At 47.9% G+C, this 21,353-nt stretch overlaps 1 protein-coding gene across 1 annotated transcript in view; it reads right to left on the reverse strand.

Annotated features, from left to right (window-relative positions):
• The window catches only part of bmp1 (bone morphogenetic protein 1), a 107,288-nt gene that overhangs the window by 5,836 nt on the left and 80,099 nt on the right, over positions 1 to 21,353 (reverse strand). The window contains exons 9-17 of the mRNA XM_033013645.1: positions 18,750 to 18,865; positions 17,081 to 17,183; positions 15,812 to 15,928; positions 12,584 to 12,729; positions 10,086 to 10,281; positions 7,536 to 7,661; positions 5,341 to 5,501; positions 4,192 to 4,372; positions 421 to 546 (exon numbers count right to left, since the gene is read on the reverse strand). Coding sequence (XP_032869536.1) covers positions 421 to 546; positions 4,192 to 4,372; positions 5,341 to 5,501; positions 7,536 to 7,661; positions 10,086 to 10,281; positions 12,584 to 12,729; positions 15,812 to 15,928; positions 17,081 to 17,183; positions 18,750 to 18,865 — 1,272 coding nt within the window. The remainder of the gene's footprint in view (positions 1 to 420; positions 547 to 4,191; positions 4,373 to 5,340; positions 5,502 to 7,535; positions 7,662 to 10,085; positions 10,282 to 12,583; positions 12,730 to 15,811; positions 15,929 to 17,080; positions 17,184 to 18,749; positions 18,866 to 21,353) is intronic.

Below are 21,353 nucleotides of genomic sequence, written 5' to 3' on the forward strand. Positions count from 1 at the left end.
ATGACATTCTTGCTTTGCTTCAGCACAACAGAATATTGTAGGCATTGAATAAATCCAGAACAGATCAGTGTGTCCATATACCATTGAATATATATATATATACACACACATAAATAAACAGATAAAGTGCCATAGGCTGTTATAGTTCAGAGTTAGTTTGAAGTTGTGTTTAATAGTCTGTTGGCTGTGGGGAAGCAGCTATTCCTGAACCTGGATGTTGCAGATTTCAGGCTCCTGTACCTTCTACCTGAAGGTAGCAGGGAGATGAGTGTGTGGCCAGGATGGTGTGGGTCCTTGATGATGCTGCCAGCCTTTTTGAGGTTTGTGCAAAAAAAGTGCTGCTTAGAATATACCCCTGGCTCTGAGCTTCGTCCAACCTAATGCCACAAGGCACTCGCCCACAAGACAAAGGCCACTCACCTTCCTTGCAGTCGTGCTTGTTCTCGTGAAGCATGAAGCCACTGCGGCACTGACAGGAGTAACTCCCAAAGGTGTTGGCACACTCGTGCTGACAGCCGCCATTATCCTTCGAACACTCATCTTTGTCTGGGGGAAGGAAAGAGTGAAAACGGTCACAGCCTCAGTACAATGGCAATCTCCCACAGTCAGTGCTGAAACAGGCCCTTCGGCCCACCTTGTCCATGCCAACCAAGTTGGCGTACCAGCCCAGTCCCACTTGCCTGCATTTGGCCCATATCCCTCTCAAGCCTTCCAATCCTTGTGTGTTGGCTTCCTTATTGGCCTCGTCCGTTCTAAGTGAAGGGTGGTGAATCTGTGGAATTCTTTGCCACAGACGGCTGTGGAGGCCACAAGTCAGTGGATATTTTTAAGGCAGAGATGGATAGATTTGTGATTAGTGCAGGTGTCAGAGGTTATGGGGAGAAGACAGGAGAATGGGTTTAGCAGGGAGAGAAGATAGATCAGCCACGATTGAATGGCGGAGTAGACTTGATGGGCTGAATGGTCTAATTCTACTATCCCTTATGAAATCAGAGACGGTTTGTCAGGAAAGTGCCAGGAACTCAGTGGACGGACAACATCTGTGGAGGGAATGGACAGACGACGCTTGGGTCAGGATCCTTCCTCAGTCTAATGGAGTAAGGGGATGGGGAGAGAAAGCTGGAAAAGAGAGGTGGGGGTGGGGCAAAGCCAGGTTTGTGGTAGGTGGGTACAGGCAATGGCAGATGGGTGGAGATGGGTTGGAGCTGACATTTCTTTGAAAGAACCTATGCACATATGAGATGGGTGCATAGTCTATAATTCTAACTGCAGGAATAACTTGAATGAAGTCAAGTCAAATTTATTTGTCACATACACATACGAGATGTGCAGTGAAATGAAAAGTGGCAATGCTCGCGGACTTTGTGCAAAACACTACAAAACAGAATAGAACGAAGTAACATTTCATTCCCAACTTGAAGCCTATTAATAATTTGAAAATCTATTCCAGTCAATCTGGTCGGTAGCCTTCAGAGGGCACTAATGACCACAGTTCGAAGATGGACACAAAATGCTGGAGTAACTCAGCGGGACAGGCAGCATCTCTGGAGAGAAGGAATGGGTGATGTTTCGGGTCGAGACCCTTCCTCAGACAGATGTCAGGGGAGTGGGTGGTACAGAGATAGAATGTAGTCGGAGACAGTAGGACTGGTTGAAGAACTGGGAAGGGGGAGGGGATGGAGAGAGAGAGGGACAGCAAGGGCTACTTGAAGTTAGAGAAGTCAATGTTCATACCGCTGGGGTGTGAGCTGCCCAAGTGAAATATGAGGTGCTGTTCATCCAATTTGCGCTGGGCCTCACTCTGACAATGGAGGAGGCCCAGGACAGAAAGGTCAGTGTGGGAATGGGAGGGGGAGTTAAAGTGCTGAGCCACCGGGAGATCAGGTAGGTTTAGGCGGACTGAGTGGAGGTTTTCCTTTGTTAAACCCAAAAGGCCTGGACTAAATGTGATAGAATCGGTGAATGATCATGTTTACTGCCCTGAGATGCTGGCGTTCCTGCAATTATGCCTAATTTCCCCTGGTCTTCTCTTTCCTGCTGATAAAAGCCATAAGGTTTCCCATTTCATTTGTAAATCACTGACTCACTCCAGAAGAAGTACATTAAAACCTATTTATTTGGTCACTTGCTGTGTTCCTTGGCTGCATGTCAAATTTTCTTTGATAAATCTCATGTGAAGCAAATCTTTACCTTTAAGCCAACAGGTTCTTATTGGCGACTGGAATGTATTTTAAAGGGGCATTAAAATGAAATCAAAAGAAATTAAAATAAAGTACACCAGTTCCTGCTTTAGATTTTAGAGATATGGTGTGGAAACAGGTCCTGCGGCCCCTGAACAGTGTTCACCCCATACACTAGCACTATCCTACACACTAGGGACAGCTTACAATTTACAGCAGCCAAATAACCTACAAATCTGTACGTCTTTGAAATAGAAACATAGAAAATAGGTGCAGGAGTAGGCCATTCGGCCCTTCTAGCCTGCACCGCCATTTAATTTGATCACGGCTGATCATCCAAAATCAGTACCTTTTCCTGATTTTTCCACATATTCCTTTAGCTGTTAAGAGCTAAATCTAACTCTCGAAAACATCCAGTGAATTGGCCTCCACTGCCTTCTGTGGCAGAGAATTCCACAGATTCACAACTCTCTGGGCGAAAAACTTTTTCCTCATCTCAGTCATAAATGGCTGACCCCTTATTCATAAACGGTGACCGCTGGTCCTGGACTCCCCCAACATGGGGAATACCCCCCAGTGTGGGAGGAGACCGAAGGTCTCAGAGAAAACCCACGCGGTCTCTGAGAGAACGTACAAACTCCGCACAGACAGCGCCCGTAGTCAGGATCGAACCTGGGTCTCGGGCGCTGTGAGGCAACAATACCGCTGGGCCACCATTGGGCTACTTGGAAGTGAAGCATAGATCTAGAGTTCTCAGTGGGTGAAAGAATTTAAGCCAGAGCTCCCATTGCTGACTGCTTATCACTCATTGTACACATTAAATTAACTTCTCCTCTACCTCATTGATCAGTCCTTGTTTTGTATCTACAGAAGCACAAACAATTGTCATTTCGATTAAGTTGTACAGATTTGTCAACCGCCAAGCCACCATGCCAATTAGCGCTGTGCACCTCCCTAATTGGCTGGGCCGGTGAGCAGAACGGCTGCAGGAGGGGCTGCACAGCCTCGACAGGGGAGCAGGCCGCTCGAGGCCCCATAGCAGCCTGGGGCTCGATTAGGTCAGGCACGCTGGAGGCCCTGCATCAGCCTGGACCTAGATTAGATCAGACACTGCTGGAGGCCCTGCCGCAGCCTGGGGCTCGATTAGATCAGACACTGCTGGAGGCCCTACAGCAGCCTGGGCCTAGATTAGATCAGACACTGCTGGAGGCCCTGCCGCAGCCTGGGGCTCGATTAGATCAGACACTGCTGGAGGCCCTACAGCATCCTGGGCCTCGATTAGGTCAGACACTGCTGGAGGCCCTGCATCAGCCTGGGCCTCGATTAGGTCAGACACTGCTGGAGGCCCTGCATCAGCCTGGGGCTCGGCTGGACCGGGCGCCGCTCCCAGAGGCCGAACACGTGGACCACAGGCGGCCTACAGCGGAGGAGCAGCGGCGGAGAACACCACGGCAACGCTTGGCCCGGCCGACCCTGCAACCCCGCCAGGACAACAGGCCTTCATGGTCAGATCAAGATCTCAACACCTACAACAACTGGGACTCGAAAATGGTGCCAGATCTGGCCACTATGTATACTGCCTCAGTTAACTACTGCCACACTTGTGCTCTATCTGAGATGCAGATCTAATATGTATCTAAGTGCTCTGGTATCTTATTTAATTCACATGCTTAATCAATAATGTGTTATTATTAATGTTTAATGTTTTATGTGTCATTCCTAACTGTCACTGGATGTCGTTGTCACTTGCGGGCGGAGCACCAAGGCAAATTCCTTGTATGTGAATACTTGGCCAATAAACTTATTCATTCATTCATTCCTTCATTTATTCATATATATTGCTACTGGCTCTGAACTGCACACAAAGATGAGTTTCAGTGTATCTGTACATGAGCCAATAAGTGCCATTGAACCATTAAACATTTAGGAGACATGGGTTAGAATTCTTCCAACAGTTGGAAGGAGGGAAAACACAGGGGGGGAAGTTGCGCGTGGCATTAATTGTACGTACCAGAGAAGAAGTGTGCCTTGAAACCTTTCTTCGAAACAGTGTTGTCAGATTTGAACTCGATCCGCATGTTGTTGTATTGGGACGTAATCACCTCTGGTCTCTCGGGGCCGCAGAATTTGCCGTGAAGCTTGGAGTCAGCAGAGAGCCCACTGCGCACCTCCAAATAATCGTACTTGCACACCTGCAAACCAAGAGCCAGCGATGCAGGAGATAGCTCAGATCAGATTAACAACGCTCGCTTTCCCTCCCTCCCTCCCCATCCCCTCCCCCTTCCCAGTCCCCCGACCAGTCTTACTGTCTCCGACTACATTTTATCTCTGTTTGCTTTGTTGTTACCTTCTCCCAACTAACAATGATCTTTACTACATGTTCCTTCATCTCCATTCTCCTTTGCCCGATTTTCACACCTTACACTTCCTTATTTATACCCTTCCTTATCTATATACCACCCACTCCCCTGACATTAGTCTGAAGAAGGGTCTCGACCCGAAACGTTACCCATTCCTTCTCTCCAGAGATGCTGCCTGTCCCGCTGAGTTACTCCAGCATTTTGTGTCTATCCTTAACAAAGTTTACACCACTTAGAGAACACTGACATTGCCATTTGTATGCATCCGTCTAGCCCCCAGTTGCTGAAAGAGTTTACTGCAGGGGTATTAATGGCAGATTCAATCTATGGCACCAACAGGGATTAACATTGCAAGAGAGGTCAAGGATCCAGTTACTCTGTTAATTGGGCATTGCTACACAGCAGTACAGCATTCAGGTTTGTTAGACAAATGGAAGAGTAGTTTTCTAATTAACGGGGAACATAAGGTTAAAGATAACTGGGGAAAGACAAAGATGAACGGCAACAGAGACACTGATGAATAATGAATTATTTCAAAAATGTAGTACCCACAAGTAACCATTGTGTGGTGAGAATGTAAAAATGCTGCGGGTGCTGTGAATCTTTCAAACACTTTGGGATCTCTCAGAGTGTTTCCAGTGGGTACTGTTAAGGTCTAGAATAAACCGACTTGTTCGAGAACCTCACCACTGTTCTATGAGATGTTTTATTTTGTGTCTGTTCCTCTCTGTGCTGGACCCCACGTGAAGCCAGATCCGAGTACAAGTGAAACACAAAATTCCCTCCGACATCATACTCACGTCGTTGCCCTCCACCTCAAAGGACTCGAACTGCAGGGAAATGCGGTATTGCGTTGGTGCCACCACCTGCCAGACGCAGTTCTTGTTGGGTGGGTATTCTTTGGGCCACCCGGGGCTGGTTATGGAACCGTTGAGTTTGGTCAGGAAGCCACCGCACGCAGCTGCAGTTAGCAAAGCACAGTTTGGAACTTACGGCATCCGTGGTACCTCAGGTGAGGTGATCTTCCAGGTGCGCAGATACAGTCCAATTATACAGCTCTGGGGGGTCTAGCAATGAACACTGGAAGGCTTTGCATTCATTCATTATTCTCTTTCTTTATGGATTTTAATCTTTCCTTCCCAATTTATTCATCTCAGCTCTCAGCCTCAAGTTATTATTCCCAACTCTTCCGATTCCTGCCACCCCACCACTCCTGCACCCACCCACTTTCCAAATATATCCTTGATCGGCCTTTGCTGGCTTTACCTTGCACTAAACGTTATTCCCTTATCATGCTTAAGAAAGAACTGCAGATGCTGGAGAAACTCAGCGGGTGAGGCAGCATCTATGGAGCGAAGGAATAGGTGACGTTTCGGCTCGAGACCCTTCTTCAGACTGATGTGGGGGTGGGGGTCCCCCACCCCCCCCCAACCCCCCCACCCCCTCATCAGTCAGAAGGGTCTCAAAACATCATCTATATCCTTCACTCCATAGATGCTGCCTCACCCGCTGAGTTTCTCCAGCATTTTTGTCTACCTTCCCTTATCATGTATCTGTACACTATAAATGGCTCGATTGTAATCATGTATTGTCTTTCTGCTGACTGGATAGCACGCAACAAAAGCTTTTCACTGTACCTCGAACAATAAACTAAACTGAATAACGTTTCCATCAGTGTAACCGTGGGCCCCAGCAGTGGAGTGATATTCATGTTCCCCAGATGTATAGGGCTTGTAACCACACAGTTCAGGGAAACAACAAGTGCTGTTCCTTCACTGACCTACAGGAGCATGGTTTTAACAGGGTGCTTTTATGGAAACATAGAAAATAGGTGCAGGAGGAGCTCATTCGGCCCTTCGAGCCAGCACCGCCATTCATTGTGATCATAGCTGATCGTCTCCAATCAATAACCCGTGCCTGCCTTCTCCCCACATCCCTTGACTCCACTAGCCCCTAGAGCTCTATCTAACTCTCTCTTAAATCCATCCAGTGACTTGGCCTCCACTGCCCTCTGTGGCAGGGAATTCCACAAATTCACAACTCTCTGGGTGAAAAAGTTTTTCTCACCTCAGTCTTAAATGGCCTCTCCTTACTAAGACTGAGGTGAGAAAAAACTTTTTCACCCAGAGAGTTGTGAATTTGTGGAATTCCCTGCCACAGAGGGCAGTGGAGGCCAAGTCACTGGATGGATTTAAGAGAGAGTTAGATAGAGCTCTAGGGGCGAGTCAATATGATCATGGCTGATCATCCAACTCAGTATCCTGTACCTGCCTTCTCTCCATACCCCCTGATCCCCTTAGCCACAAGGGCCACATCTAACTCCCTCTTAAATATAGCCAATGAACTGGCCTCAACTACCTTCTGTGGCAGAGAATGCCACAGATTCACCACTCTCTGTGTAAAAAATGTTTTCCTCATCTCTGTCCTAAAAGATTTCCCCCTTATCCTTAAACTGTGACCCCTTGTTCTGGACTTCCCCAACATCGGGAACAATCTTCCTGCATCTAGCCTGTCCAACCCCTTAAGAATTTTGTAAGTTTCTATAAGATCCCCCCTCAATCTTCTAAATTCTAGCGAGTACAAGCCGAGTCTATCCAGTCTTTCTTCCATTTTGGCTTCTCTGAATTAAAACTAAACTAAGTTTCTATAATTTACAAATGACAAATGTTGTAAGTTTCTATAATTTACAAATTATCTGCAGCCATTAACCTGCAGACCCGCACGTCATTGGAGTGTGGGGGGGAAAAACCAGAGCTCCCAGTGAAAGCCCACAATGTCACAGGGAGAACGTGCAAACTCCGTACAGTCAGCAGCCGTAGTCAGGATCGAACCCGGGTCTCTGGCGCTGTGAGGCAGTAACTCAACCACCGTGCCACCTCAGACCTAGTCACTTGGGGGTCTCATCAACATACACCTTCCTCCGCTGTTACCCCCCCCCCCCTCCAACAAAACGGCCCGTTATAAACTCATATTCCGTCATTTTTCGTGGACTTACCTTCACAGCTCCGTTTGTCGCTCGCCAATTCGTACCCAGGTTCGCAGGTACATTTATAACTGCCCAGAGTATTGACGCAGCGCTGCTCACACCCTCCGTTGTCCGGCCTGGAACACTCGTCCACCTCTGGAGCAAGGACGGAGAGGTCAGTGTCCGCGGCCACCACGCAGAGCCCCTCACTGTCCCCCACACCCTACACTGCCAAAACACAGGCAGACAAACATACCCTGGACACACGCAGGTACACATACTACCACAGACGTACACGTCTGCACACACATACACACCCAACTCCTTTCCCCATTCTGACCTTATTGTCCTGGGTGTTTAAGAAAGAACTGCAGATGCTGCAAAAATCGAAGGTAGACAAAAATGCTGGAGAAACTCAGAGCTGGAAAAATCGAACATTGCTGGGGGGAAAAAAAACTGATGCTGCCTCACCCGCTGAGTTTCTCCAGCACTTTTGTCTACCTTCGTATTGTCCTGGGCCTCCTCCTCATAGCCAAAGAACGGCCACATGCAAACTGGAGGGACAGCACCTCATATTGAATGTGTAGGACGACAGATGGCACAATGGGCTAAGTGTTCGGCTGGCAACCGGAAGGTCGCTGGTTCGAATCCCGCTTGGAGTGCATACTGTCGTTGTGTCCTTGGGCAAGACACTTCACCCATCTTTGCCTGTGTGTGTGAATGTAATTATGTGAAGCACTTTGGGGTCAATGCAAGTTGACTAAAAATGTGCTATATAAATAAAGAAATTTTAATAATTTTTTAATAGGAAAGAACTGCAGGTGCTGGTTTAAATCGAAGGTAGACACAAAATACTGGAGTAACTCAGCGGGACAGGCAGCATCTCTGGAGAGAAGGAACAGGTGACGTTTTGGGTCGAGACCCTTCTTCAGACTGATGTCAGGGGAGTTGGCAATGCAGAAATAAAATCTACATTTCTCCATAAAAGTTTACATTTCATCTCTGTGCTGCCCACTCCCCTGGCATCAGTCTGAAGAAGGGTCTCGACCCGAAGCATCATCCATCCCTTCTCCCCAGAGATGCTGCCTGTCCAGCTGAGTTACTCCAGCATTTTGAGTCCACCTCATATTGAATTCTCCATTTTAGGAAGCTGACCTACAAACACACCCCCCACACTCTTCTCTTTGGCTGATGATCCATAAATTTGTGTCATAGGAGCGTAATTAGGCCATTCGGCCCATCGAGTCTACTCTGCCTTTCAATCCTGGCTGATCCATCTTCCCTTCTCAATCCTGCCATCCCCCCTTAACATTTGACACCCTTAATAAGCAAGAATCCGTTAATCTCCGCCTTGGCCTTGGCCTTGGCCTCCACAGCTGTCTGTGGCAATGAATTCCACAGATTCACCACAATCTGACTGAAGTAATTCCTCCTCAGCTTTCAAATGGTACGTCCTTGTACTCTGAGGCTGTGCCCTCCAGTCCTAGACTCTCTAGCTGGTGGAAACATCCTCTCCACATCCACTCTGTCCGGGCCTTTCACCGCGAGTATACAGCAATCTCCCCGTGCTTGCTCGTGGAGGCAAACATGCTGGGTACATCTGATGTATGCTCTAATTGCGATTGCATTTTGAGAAACACCAGGACAGCAACTTCCAGCCTCCTCAAGTATGCTGTGGTGAAATTAGATTCCAGTCCCACCACTGTTGGAAGATTCCTTCACTAGATGCGTGGTTTGCAATGGAACACTGAACAGTGCGTGCATCATTAGTGCACAATCCCACCCTCACCATGGGGACTGAACAGATGCCTATTCAATGGACCACGCAGAATGGTTTCTCAGGATGACTATCCACATTCCACTTCACTGTCGTTCCGATGCTCCGGGTTCCCGTCAGTTATTTCTGAAGCTAAGATGTGGCAGTCCTTGCTTCTCACTTCATGACTCATTTATTATCTGGAGTCACTCTGCCAGGCCTTTCCATCCACGTAGACTCTCACCGCACAGATACAGCTTTTGCTCCACACAGCTCTGTGTTATTACAGCCAAGCCCTTGGACCAACCCCAAGTGGGGAAGAGCAAACTAATTCACAACTGCACATCTATTCAGCCGAGTCAGACAATTAAGACAGAGATTTTTGCTGAGCCTAACCAGTCTGAGAATCCTAAAATAGACACAAAAAGCTGGAGTAACTCAGCGGGACAGGCAGCATCTCTGGAGAGAAGGAATGGGTGACGTTTCGGGTCGAGACCCTTCTTCAGACTGGGATTCAGGGGAGAGGGAGACTGAGAGATAAGGAAGGTAGATAAAAATACGTTGAAAAATCTTCACGAGTCTTCACGAGCTTACCACGTTTCCCGAGTACCCGCCGTTAGCGTTACCAACCGCTAATAGACGTCCCGAGCTCCGATGTACATTCTACGTGCTTACCAAGAGCTTGATTTTATTTTAAAACTCGTGAGAGCTCTTGAATTAGCTCGCACAGTGGGACAGGCCCTTTAGCATCCAGAGAACCGGCCTCCACCGCCACCTGAGGCAGAGAATTCCACAGACTCACAACTCTCTGGGTGTAAACGTACCTTTGAAGAAGTTTGCAGAGAAGCCAGCTTTGTTGATGGAGCCGTCGGATACAAACTTCATCCACAGTTTGTTGGAGCTCGACTTGATGTCATCAGGTTTGTCGTAGCCACAGTAACGGCCGATCAGAGGGCTGTCTTCCGCACTCCCATCGCGCACTTCCAGGTAGTCGTAGGCACAGCTATCGTGCCTCTCAATCTGGAGTGGGACAAATAGGATTCTGGTGTAACGCTTCAGTTTAATTTAGAGATACAGAATGGAAATATGGCCAACCAGCAATCACCCAAACACCAGCTCTGCCCGACATGCCAGGGGCAATGTTACAGAAGCCAATTAACCAACAAACAATCAAACAATACAACAACACAATCAGTTTTATTCGTCACGTGGGTCGGTGGGGGCCTTGTCAGCAGCGTGTCCGTTTTTTTCTACTTTTTTTGTTTTTTTAGTATGTTTTAATGTGTGTTTTTAATGTTCCTCTGTGCGTTTTATGTGGGGGGTGGTGTGGGGGAAACCGCTTTGGTCGCCTTCTCCACGGAGAGGCGACTTTTTCCAGGTGGCCTAACAACAAGGATCGGCGCGGCCTTTCCCGGAGACGCGCCCGGGTCTTCAGCGGCGGGCGCAGTGTGGACTCCCGGCGTGGAGCGGGGCGTGCCCTCGCCGGGGCTCGCCGGATGGGAGCGCTCCGTTTCGCTGGCCCGTGGAAGCACGTCTTTGAAATGTGGGAGGCAACCACAGCACCCGGAGAAAACCCACGCAGGTCACAGATAGGGCGTACAAACTCCGTACAGGCAGAACAAGGGGAAGAGATAAGACTATTGTCCTTCCATCACAGTGAGGAGGTATTGGAGATTCACTGTGATGGATGTTTGTGTAAATTGTGTTAAGTGTGTGTCTTGCTTTTTTATTTTGGTATTGTCATGACTGCAGAAATGAAATTTCCTTCAAACCTTGTCTGTTTGAATGACAATAAAAGGCATCCTATTATTCTTCTATTCTACCCGTAGTCAGGATCGAACCTGGGTCTCCGGCGCTGTGAGGAGGCAACTCTACCACTGCGCCACCGTGCCCCCCCCTGACTGTACACATATCACCAACAGCTCCAGACAAGAGTGCATTCCTCATTGATTTGAGGTGGTGAGTATTCCTAGGCCGATGGAGGGAGTGTAAAAGCAGTGCCCGACATCATGGGGCAAATTCCCTCAAGACCACCCCCACCGCTAAGGGTTCCGTGACAGAAATCCCCTGTGATCCATTCTCCAACTCAGGGCCAAAACCACAACCAGCTTTCAACAGAAGATAAAAGGAGCAGGGAGGTTCTACTGCAGTTGTACAGGGTCTTGGTGAGACCACACCTGGAGTATTGCGTACAGTTTTGGTCTCCAAATCTGGGGAAGGACATTATTGCCATAGAGGGAGTGCAGAGAAGGTTCACCAGACTGATTCCTGGGATGTCAGGACTGTCTTATGAAGAAAGACTGGATAGACTTGGTTTATACTCTCTAGAATTTAGGAGATTGAGAGGGGATCTTATAGAAACTTACAAAATTCTTAAGGGGTTGGACAGGCTAGATGCAGGAAGATTGCTCCCGATGTTGGGGAAGTCCAGGACAAGGGGTCACAGCTTAAGGATAAGGGGGAAATCCTTTAAAACCGAGATGAGAAGAACTTTTTTCACACAGAGAGTGGTGAATCTCTGGAACTCCCTGCCACAGAGGGTAGTCGAGGCCAGTTCATTGGCTATATTTAAGAGGGAGTTAGATGTGGCCCTTGTGGCTAAGGGGATCAGAGGGTATGGAGAGAAGGCAGGTACGGGATACTGAGTTGGATGATCAGCCATGATCATATTGAATGGCGGTGCAGGCTCGAAGGGCCGAATGGCCTACTCCTGCACCTAATTTCTATGTTTCTATGTTTCTATAAACAAGAGAATATTGAAGTAACTCAGTGGGACAGGCAGCATCTCTGGAGAGAAGGAATGGGTGACGTTTCGGGTCGAGACCCTTCTTCAGACAGGTCACCAATTACAAAGCATCATAGACTAGGGAGAAAAAAAAGTGTCTTGTTGAGAAGTCGTCAATTGGCATTTGGGGGAAGAATGACCCTAATTTGACGAAATTTTACATTTGGGATTGAACGCGAAACAGTTCAGAATTTGGATCAGCAAACTTGACTGGGAAGCTGAGGTATGAGAACAGGATTAGTCACTGGTTCACTGGGAGAAAACATCCAAAGGCATGACCCAGACCCAGACCCAGACCCAGACAGGGAATGGTTGGCACCTTGCCAAGTTGCAAGGAAAAAAATGTATTTAAAGCCCAAAGTGATTCACCTGTGGTTGACCAGAGGAAGTGGACACATAAACTTACTTCCTTGATTTGAGCGGCATGCTGGGTTTGTGTTGGGAGGGAGGCTGGCTGGTGACAATGTGACTTTTCTGTCCAAAGCATGAACCCAACTCAAAAAAGGGGATCCTTAAAAAGGGGATACGATACGTTACCTCAAACGACTGAAAGGCCAGTCCCACATGGAAAGTGTCGGAGACTCTTATCCTCCAGATGCAGACTTTCGAGGGTCGGTAGTCGTCTGGGTAGTTTGGAGACTGGATCTGCCCCAGATCTTTGCTGATATCTCCTCCGCAGATGGCTGGCATTGAGAAGAAAATGGAAAATGGTATAAACTGAGACTTCACATCACTGAAATCAATAACTACGGCATTCACAACTAAATAACCACCTGCGATAGCTCAGGGCAACAAAGAGGTTGAAAACAGGGTGGTGAATCTGTGGAACTCATTGCCACAGACGGCTGTGGAGGCCAAGTCAATGGATATTTTTAAGGCAGGGATAGATAAATTCTCGATTAGTACGGATGTCAGATGTTATGGGGCAAAGGCAGGAGGATGGGGTTGAGAGGGAGAGATAGATCAGTCATGATTGAATGACAGAGTGGATTTTATGGGCCGAATGGGCTAATTCTGCTCCTGTAACTTATGAAGAGTAGGACTGTGTAAATTTGTGATCGTTCCTGAAGCACCGTGTATGCAGTGAGTGATATTGAATGGAGTTAGGACAGGATTTGGTTAAGGTCATCTCAGATGTAATCAGTCAACTGAGCCATCCTCTTACCAACTAGAGAGCAGTCTCGAACTTCCGTCTACTTCATTGGAGATCTTCAAACTATCTTTCATCAGACTTTATCTTGCACAAAACATTACTCCCTCTATCATGTACCTGTACACTGTGGGTGGCCTGATTGTAATCTGGTATAGTCTTTCCTTGAACATGAACACACAACACATGTTCTCCAGAGATGCTGACTGGCCCACTGAGTCACTCCAGCTCAGCGTATCTTAGTTTCAATGGAACTGTTCAATAGTGGCTGTGAGACTTTAGTGAATGTATGCGTTACTCTGTGTGCGTTCCACCTAGACTGTGGAACAGCATCCCTTTTCTCATCACAACTGCCCCCTCCATCGACTCCTTTAAGTCTAGACTTAAAACTTACTTCTACTCACAAGCGTTTCTTGAGGTCCGCTGTATGTATGTATTTATATACATTCTGTGGAATTCTCTGCCACAGAAGGTAGTTGAGGCCAGTTCATTGGCTATATTTAAGAGGGAGTTAGATGTGGCCCTTGTGGCTAAAGGGATCAGGGGGTATGGAGAGAAGGCAGGGATGGGATATTGAGTTGGATGATCAGCCATGATCATATCGAATGGCGGCGCTGGCTCGAAGGGCTGAATGGCCTACTCCTGCACCTATTTTCTATGTTTCTATGAAACAGGCCCTTCGGCCCACCGAGTCCATGCTGACCAATGATCACCCATACACTCTAGTTCTAGGTCAGTCTGAAGAAGGGTTTCGGCCCGAAACGTCGCCTATTTCCTTCGCTCCATAGATGCTGCTGCACCCGCTGAGTTTCCCCAGCAATTTTGTGTACCCACTCTAGTTCTATGTTATCCCACATTCCCATCAACTCCCTACACATTGGGGACAATTTACAGAAGCCAATTATCCTACAAACCTGCACGTCTTTGGAATATGGCAGGAAATCAGAGCACCCAGTGTCACAGGGAGAACATGCAAACTCCACAAAGACAGCACCCGTGGTCAGAATCATATTGAATGGCGGTGCAGGCTCGAAGGGCCGAATGGCCTACTCCTGCACCAATTTTCTATGTTTCTATGTATGTATTGTTGATCTATGTACCACTGTATGTAGCATGTTAGTACCTGCACTGATGTAAAGCACTTCGGTCAACGAGAGTTGTTTTTAAATGTGCTATAGAAATAAAATGGACTTGACTTGACTCTGGAATCTCCTCATGCATGTCCAGTGTCTGTATCAAAACCAGATGCAGCTTGTGGACTTGTTGGGTTGTGTGAACCCTTGCCCAGCTGTGACTCCATGGGTTCCTTGCCAACTAACATCTGCTACAGGGCGTTGGGCTTGCAGCATAGAGCTTCCTCTGGGAGCCCCAATCCTTCTGCTGATTATTAGCAGGGTGGAAGTCAGCCTTCCATTGCTAGATGTCCTGTTCCTGGAATTATCAATGGAAGTTACCAGTGAGTGCGGGGAAGGAAGGGAGGCAGGCAGCAGCAGCTGAGGGATAGAATTATCCTGACATGAGATCAAAACAATTCCCTTCAGGAAAACTCCCACCAAATTACAACCAAGTATTCGCTTTTTGTTTTTGAGAGAATGAAGAGAGAAGTAAAATAAAAGAAAGCAAGAAAAAGACCCCTAAGCTACTAAAGGAGAGCAAGAAGAAAGGGTGAACCCCTCACCCATCCCTGGCATTGGGTTTAAATTTGTGTTTGACCATTCTGTTGCTGCCGAAATTCAGTGAAAGGCAACCATGTCTTGAGAAATTGATCTGCTTTTTCAGCCAAGACAAGCCTAATGTTTTCTAAATGTAGTGTCTCGGACATATCAGTAATCCACATCTTCACTGTGGGAACTGTTGTCTTTTTAGTTTTAATTTAGTTTTCGAGATTCAGCATGGAAACAAGCACTTTGCTTCACCGAGTCCGCACCGACCAACCATACACCAGTTCTATCCTGTTTAAGAAAGAACTGCGGATGCTGGAAAAATCGAAGGTAGACAGAAAATGCTGGAGAAACTCAGCGGGTGAGACAGCATCTATGGAGCGAAGGAATAGGCGACGTTTCGGGTCGAGACCCTTCTTCAGACAGAACAGTTTCGACCCGAAACGTCACGCCTGTACACGCTAGAATTTAGAAGATTGAGGGGGGATCTTATAGAAACTTACAAAATTCTTAACGGGCTGGACAGGCTAGATGCAGGAAGATTGTTCCCGATGTTGGGGAAGTCCAGAACAAGGGGTCACAGTTTAAGGATAAGAGGAAAGTCTTTTAGGACCGAGATGAGGAAAACATTTTTCGCATGAATCTGTGGAATTCTATGCCACAGAAGGTAGTTGAGGCCAGTTCATTGGCTATATTTAAGAGGGAGTTAGATGTGGCCCTTGTGGCTAAAGGGATCAGGGGGTATGGAGAGAAGGCAGGGATGGGATACTGAGTTGGATGATCAGCCATGATCATATTGAATGGCGGTGCAGGCTCGAAGGGCCGAATGGCCTACTCTGCCTGTTTTCTATGTTTCTATGTCACCTATTCCTTCGCTCTATAGATGCTGCTTGACCCGCTGAGTTGCTCCAGCGTTTTATGCCTGGCCTGATATCGCGCCTTTGATGCAGTTACCTTCATAGACAGCGGAGAATCCTTTGCCAACCCAGCTACTGCTGCTTCGGAACTCGATCCACAGACGACTGTCCGTCGAGATGAGAGAAGGTGGAATTTTATCACCACAGAATCTACCTGGATGGATAAAACAGGACAGATCAGAGACTGTCAACTTCACGAATGGATACTGAATATAACAACATGCTTCTCATTTTCACCCAACAAACGGCCAACAATGGCCTGTCCCCTTTATCATCATAACTTTTTTGCATATCTTTTATTTATTGTTCTTTATCTCTCCACATCGACGTCTATATCTCTCGTTTCCCTTAGAAGGAATTGGTGACATATTGGATCGAGACCCTCCTTGACCCGAAACGTCACCCATTCCTTCTCCCCAGAGATGCTGCCTGTCCCGCTGAGTTACTCCAGCTTTATTGTGTCTATAAGAAGATGAGAAGCAGGGGTAGGAGTTATGGAGTCATTGGGAGATACGGCATGGCACAGGGTCTTCGGCCTACTGAGTCCACGCTGACCATCCAATCACCCCTTTACACTAATCCTGCACTAATCTAATTCAACTCCCTCCCCCAGATTCGAACACTCGCCTAAACATAGGGGCAATTTACAGCAGCCAATTAACATGCCAACCCACGTCGTTTTAGGAAGACCGGCGTACCCGGAGGAAACCCATGCGGTCACAGGGAGAACATGCAAACTCCACACAGACAGCAGCTGAGGTCAGGATCAAACCCGGGTTCCCAGGGCAGAGAGAGGTTCAACAAGCCGAGCCACTGGGCTGCCCATCTGACCCTTCAAGTCTGCTATTCATCAATATCAGAGCTGATTTTCTACCTCAGTGGCATTTTCCTGTCCCCATTCTGTCGGGACGACAGATGGCACAATGGGCTAAGTGTTCGGCTGGCAACCGGAAGGTAGCCGGTTCGAATCCCGCTTGGAGTGCATACTGTCGTTGTGTCCTTGGGCAAGACACTTCACCCACCTTTGCCTGTGTGTGAATGTGTGTGAGTGATTGGTGGTGGTCGGAGGGGCCGTAGGCGCAGATTGGCAGCCACGCTTCACTTCCAAAACATCCAGAAACGTATCCTACTCTGTTTTGAGTTCCATCCAGTTTGCACAAGCCTCTGGGAAAGAGAATGGCAAAGGTCCACCACCCTCTGAATGAGGAGATATTTCCTCGTCTCATCCCCAGGGAAAAGACTGAGCCAACAAGACGAAGGTTCATCAGGTCAGAGAGAGCTACAATCAGGTCTAGGTTATTCCTACCACGGAGCGGGGCCTTCTTCCAGTATCCATCACGTACTTCCACGTAGTCGTACCAGCACAGTCGGCTCCGGAATGTGTCCATAGCTGTGAAATTTAAAATAATCTGGAAGAGAAAGAGACAAGGTGACATTGAGGTGGAAATTACAGCAGAAAACCTGACTGGGGGCAGCTTTGACTGGGAGATAGCAAGATAGCTAAATGGTGGCCGACTAGGAAAAGGGGAGATGCAGCGAGACCTGGGTGTCATGGTACACCAGTCATTGAAAGTAGGCATGCAGGTGCAGCAGGCAGTGAAGAAAGCGAATGGTATGTTAGCTTTCATAGCAAAAGGATTTGAGTATAGGAGCAGGGAGGTTCTACTGCAGTTGTACAGGGTCTTGGTGAGACCACACCTGGAGTATTGCGTACAGTTTTGGTCTCCAAATCTGAGGAAGGACATTATTGCCATAGAGGGAGTACAGAGAAGGTTCACCAGACTGATTCCTAGGATGTCAGGACTGTCTTATGAAGAAAGACTGGATAGACTTGGTTTATACTCTCTAGAATTTAGGAGATTGAGAGGGGATCTTATAGAAACTTACAAAATTCTTAAGGGGTTGGACAGGCTAGATGCAGGAAGATTGCTCCCGATGTTGGGGAAGTCCAGGACAAGGGGTCACAGCTTAAGGATAAGGGGGAAATCCTTTAAAACCGAGATGAGAAGAACTTTTTTCACACAGAGAGTGGTGAATCTCTGGAACTCCCTGCCACAGAGGGTAGTCGAGGCCAGTTCATTGGCTATATTTAAGAGGGAGTTAGATGTGGCCCTTGTGGCTAAGGGGATCAGAGGGTATGGAGAGAAGGCAGGTACAGGATACTGAGTTGGATGATCAGCCATGATCATATTGAATGGCGGTGCAGGCTCGAAGGGCCGAATGGCCTACTCCTGCACCTAATTTCTATGTTTCTATGGAGCCTGATCTATGCTTCTCCTGGGGAGGGATGGAGGGATGGAGGGATGGAGGGGGAGAGGAGGAGGGATGGGGAGAGGGAGGGATGGAGGGATGGAGGGATGGAGGGATGGAGGGATGGAGGGAGGGGGGAGGGGGGAGGGGGGAGAGGGGAGAGGGGAGAGGGGAGAGGGGAGAGGGGAGAGGGGAGAGGGGAGAGGGGAGAGGGAGAGGGGAGAGGGGAGAGGGGAGAGGGAGAGGGGAGAGGGGAGAGGGGAGATGGAGAGGGGAGAGGGGAGAGTGGAGTGGAGAGGGGAGAGGAGAGGGGGGAGGAGAGGGGAGAGGGGAGAGGGAGAGGGGAGAGGGAGAGGGAGAGGGAGAGGGAGAGGGAGAGGGAGAGGGAGAGGGAGAGGGAGAGGGAGAGGGAGAGGGAGAGGGAGAGGGAGAGGGAGAGGGAGAGGGAGAGGGAGAGGGAGAGGGAGAGGGGGAGAGAGGGAGAGGGGAGACCTCTCTCTCTCTCTTCCTGTGCTCCTCCAGCCAGCCTGGTACCTCTCGACCCGAAACATCACCCATCCCAGACCCGAAATGTCATGTGTCCATTCCCTCCACAGATGCTGCCTGACCCGCTGAGTTCCTCCAGCACTTTGTGCTTTGCACACAGTTCCAGCATCTGCAGCCTGTTACATATGTCCCCATGGGGATGTACATTGTTCAGCCAACCAAAGGCTGAAGTCTCTTACCTTCTCTCCAGGAGTGACCGATATTCTCCACACACAATGTGTAAAAGATGAGTATCCATTTGGAAAACCAGGAGAAGAAAAGTTTCCCATCGAGTCTTGAAGGGTATCTCCACATGCTGTTGGAACATAACAGAGAGACCTCTGTTATTCATAGATACATAGAGAGAAACATTGACAATAGGTACAGGAGTAGGCCATTCAGTCCTTTGAGCCAGCACCGCCATTCAATGTGATCATGGCTGATCATCCACCACCAGTACCCCGTTCCTGCCTTCTCCCCATATCCCTTGCCCTAAGAGCTCTATCTAACTTGGTTTGAAACTTGCCATTGCTGTTATGAAACTTATACCAGATCCAGTCTTCTTGATTAGTTATGGGGACAAGGCAGGAAATTGGGGTTGAGAGAGATAGATAGATCAGCCATGATTGAATGGCGGAGTAGACTTGATCGATGCGGACTGGGTGGGCCAAAGGGCCTGTTTCTCTAAACTTAACTAAAACTAAAATAACCTTTACCACTCTAACTACTTGTGTTGCCACTTTCATGGAGTTATGAACTTGGATGCCAGGATCCCTCTGTACATAAATGCCACATCTCAGATGAAGTCACTGCAAGTGGATCTGGGAATAACCGTGCATAGTTCCTTGAAGGTGGAATCTCATATAGATAGGGTGGTAAAGAAAGCTTTTGGTATGCTAGCCTTTATAAATCAGAGCATTGAGTATAGAAGCTGGGATGTAATGTTAAAATTGTACAAGACATTGGTGAGACCAAATCTGGAGTATGGTGTACAATTTTGGTCGCCCAATTATAGGAAGGATGTCAACAAAATAAAGAGAGTACAGAGGAGATTTACTAGAATGTTGCCTGGGTTTCAACAACTCAGTTACAGAGATAGGTTGAATAAGTTAGGTCTTTATTCTCTGGAGCGCAGAAGGTTAAGGGGGGACTTGATAGAGGTCTTTAAAATGATGAGAGGGATAGCCAGAGTTGACGTGATCAAGCTTTTCCCTTTGAGAATAGGGAAGATTAAAACAAGAGGACATGCCTTCAGAATTAAGGGACAGAAGTTTAGGGGTAACATGAGGGGGAACTTCTTTACTCAGAGAGTGGTAGCGGTGTGGAATGAGCTTCCAGTGGAAGTGGTGGCGGCAGGTTCGTTGGTATCATTTAAAAATAAATTGGATAGGCATATGGATGAGAAGGGAATGGAGGGTTATGGTATGAGTGCAGGCAGGTGGGACTAAGGGAAAAAAGTTGTTCGGCGCGGACGTGTAGGGCCGAGATGGCCTGTTTCCGTGCTGTAATTGTTATATGGTTATATGGTTATAAGTGATGGCAATGGATGCTGGCTGTCCTTTAAATATTCCGACTATACCCAGTTCATACGGACAAAACAATCCTCCACCTTCAACACGTCATGTTCTTTATGGAGCTATCCACCTAGTATGGAGTGCCAGACTAAATAAATACAGCAGGCAGTAGAAGCACAATAGTTTGCGCACTGTGGGACTGCCGGCCGCTAGTATTGTCGAGAGGCCGGGAGAAGCGAGAGCAGAACATTAGTCAGTCAAACCAAACAACAGAGCAAGCTAGTGCCTGCGTTTGATCAGTGCAAGGAGGTAAATTAAAACAAGTGCTGACGCCGCTCCAGTTGCCAGGGAACTCTACTCTCTGTGAGGGAGGCAGAGATAGGCCAAGTATTTGACAAACGACAGCATCTGCCCGTCGGACCCAGCCAAGCATCTGGAGAGCAGATGAGAAAACAGCTCAACCTGCCCCAGCTGCTGGCTGCAGCACTGCAGAATGGAGACCACAACTTGGGGAGCGAGTGGGGGGGGGGGGGGGGGGTGTCGAGTGAACACAACCACGCCGTTATGGATGCAAATCACTACCTCTGTTTCCTGGTCCCGATCTTCCCGATGTTGGGGGAGTTCAGAACCAGGGGCCACAGCTCAAGAATAAGGGGTAAGCCATTTAGAACGGAGATGAGGAAAAACTTTTTCACACAGAGACATTACTCCGGCACATTGCATCCTTTTTTGTAAACCAGCATCTGCAGTTCCTTGTATCTTGCCCTTATACAGACCGTGGACTCCACCTAATTTGCACAATAGGGCATTGTCAGAATCCGTCAGGAATAATGTGCATTTAATAGGAGGAAGGATTTTAAAACCAGTCCCCTCATTAGCACAACTTGGCAGCCAGCTCATCGTGTAACTCTATGCAAGAGTTATAAATCTAACGAGGCGTGATTTTGTAGAAGGGGGGACCAGCCAGTTGCTTATTAACCACTCAGGGAACAAACCATCCCAAAATGAAAACTGGGTCAAAGTCAGTCTGCAGCTGCCAGGGGACTATTACTGCTGACTTGGTTGAACTGGGAGCAGGTAATGAAAAACATATTGGGAATACCGAATACTCCTAAGCAGTCAGTGACCCTTGCAGCGGTTTCATGGCTGAGTCGCGGTAAAGCCCAGATAGCTGACATCGTGCTCTCATGGAGCAAATAACTGATTTTACCCAGGGCTTTTTTTTGTAACAATACTAGCAGTTAAGGCTTTACGAGCATGTCCAATAAGTTACAGACTAGATTGATGCAC

Source organism: Amblyraja radiata, chromosome 39 (assembly GCF_010909765.2).
Source record: "Amblyraja radiata isolate CabotCenter1 chromosome 39, sAmbRad1.1.pri, whole genome shotgun sequence".
In the NCBI taxonomy this organism is placed as follows: domain Eukaryota; kingdom Metazoa; phylum Chordata; class Chondrichthyes; order Rajiformes; family Rajidae; genus Amblyraja; species Amblyraja radiata.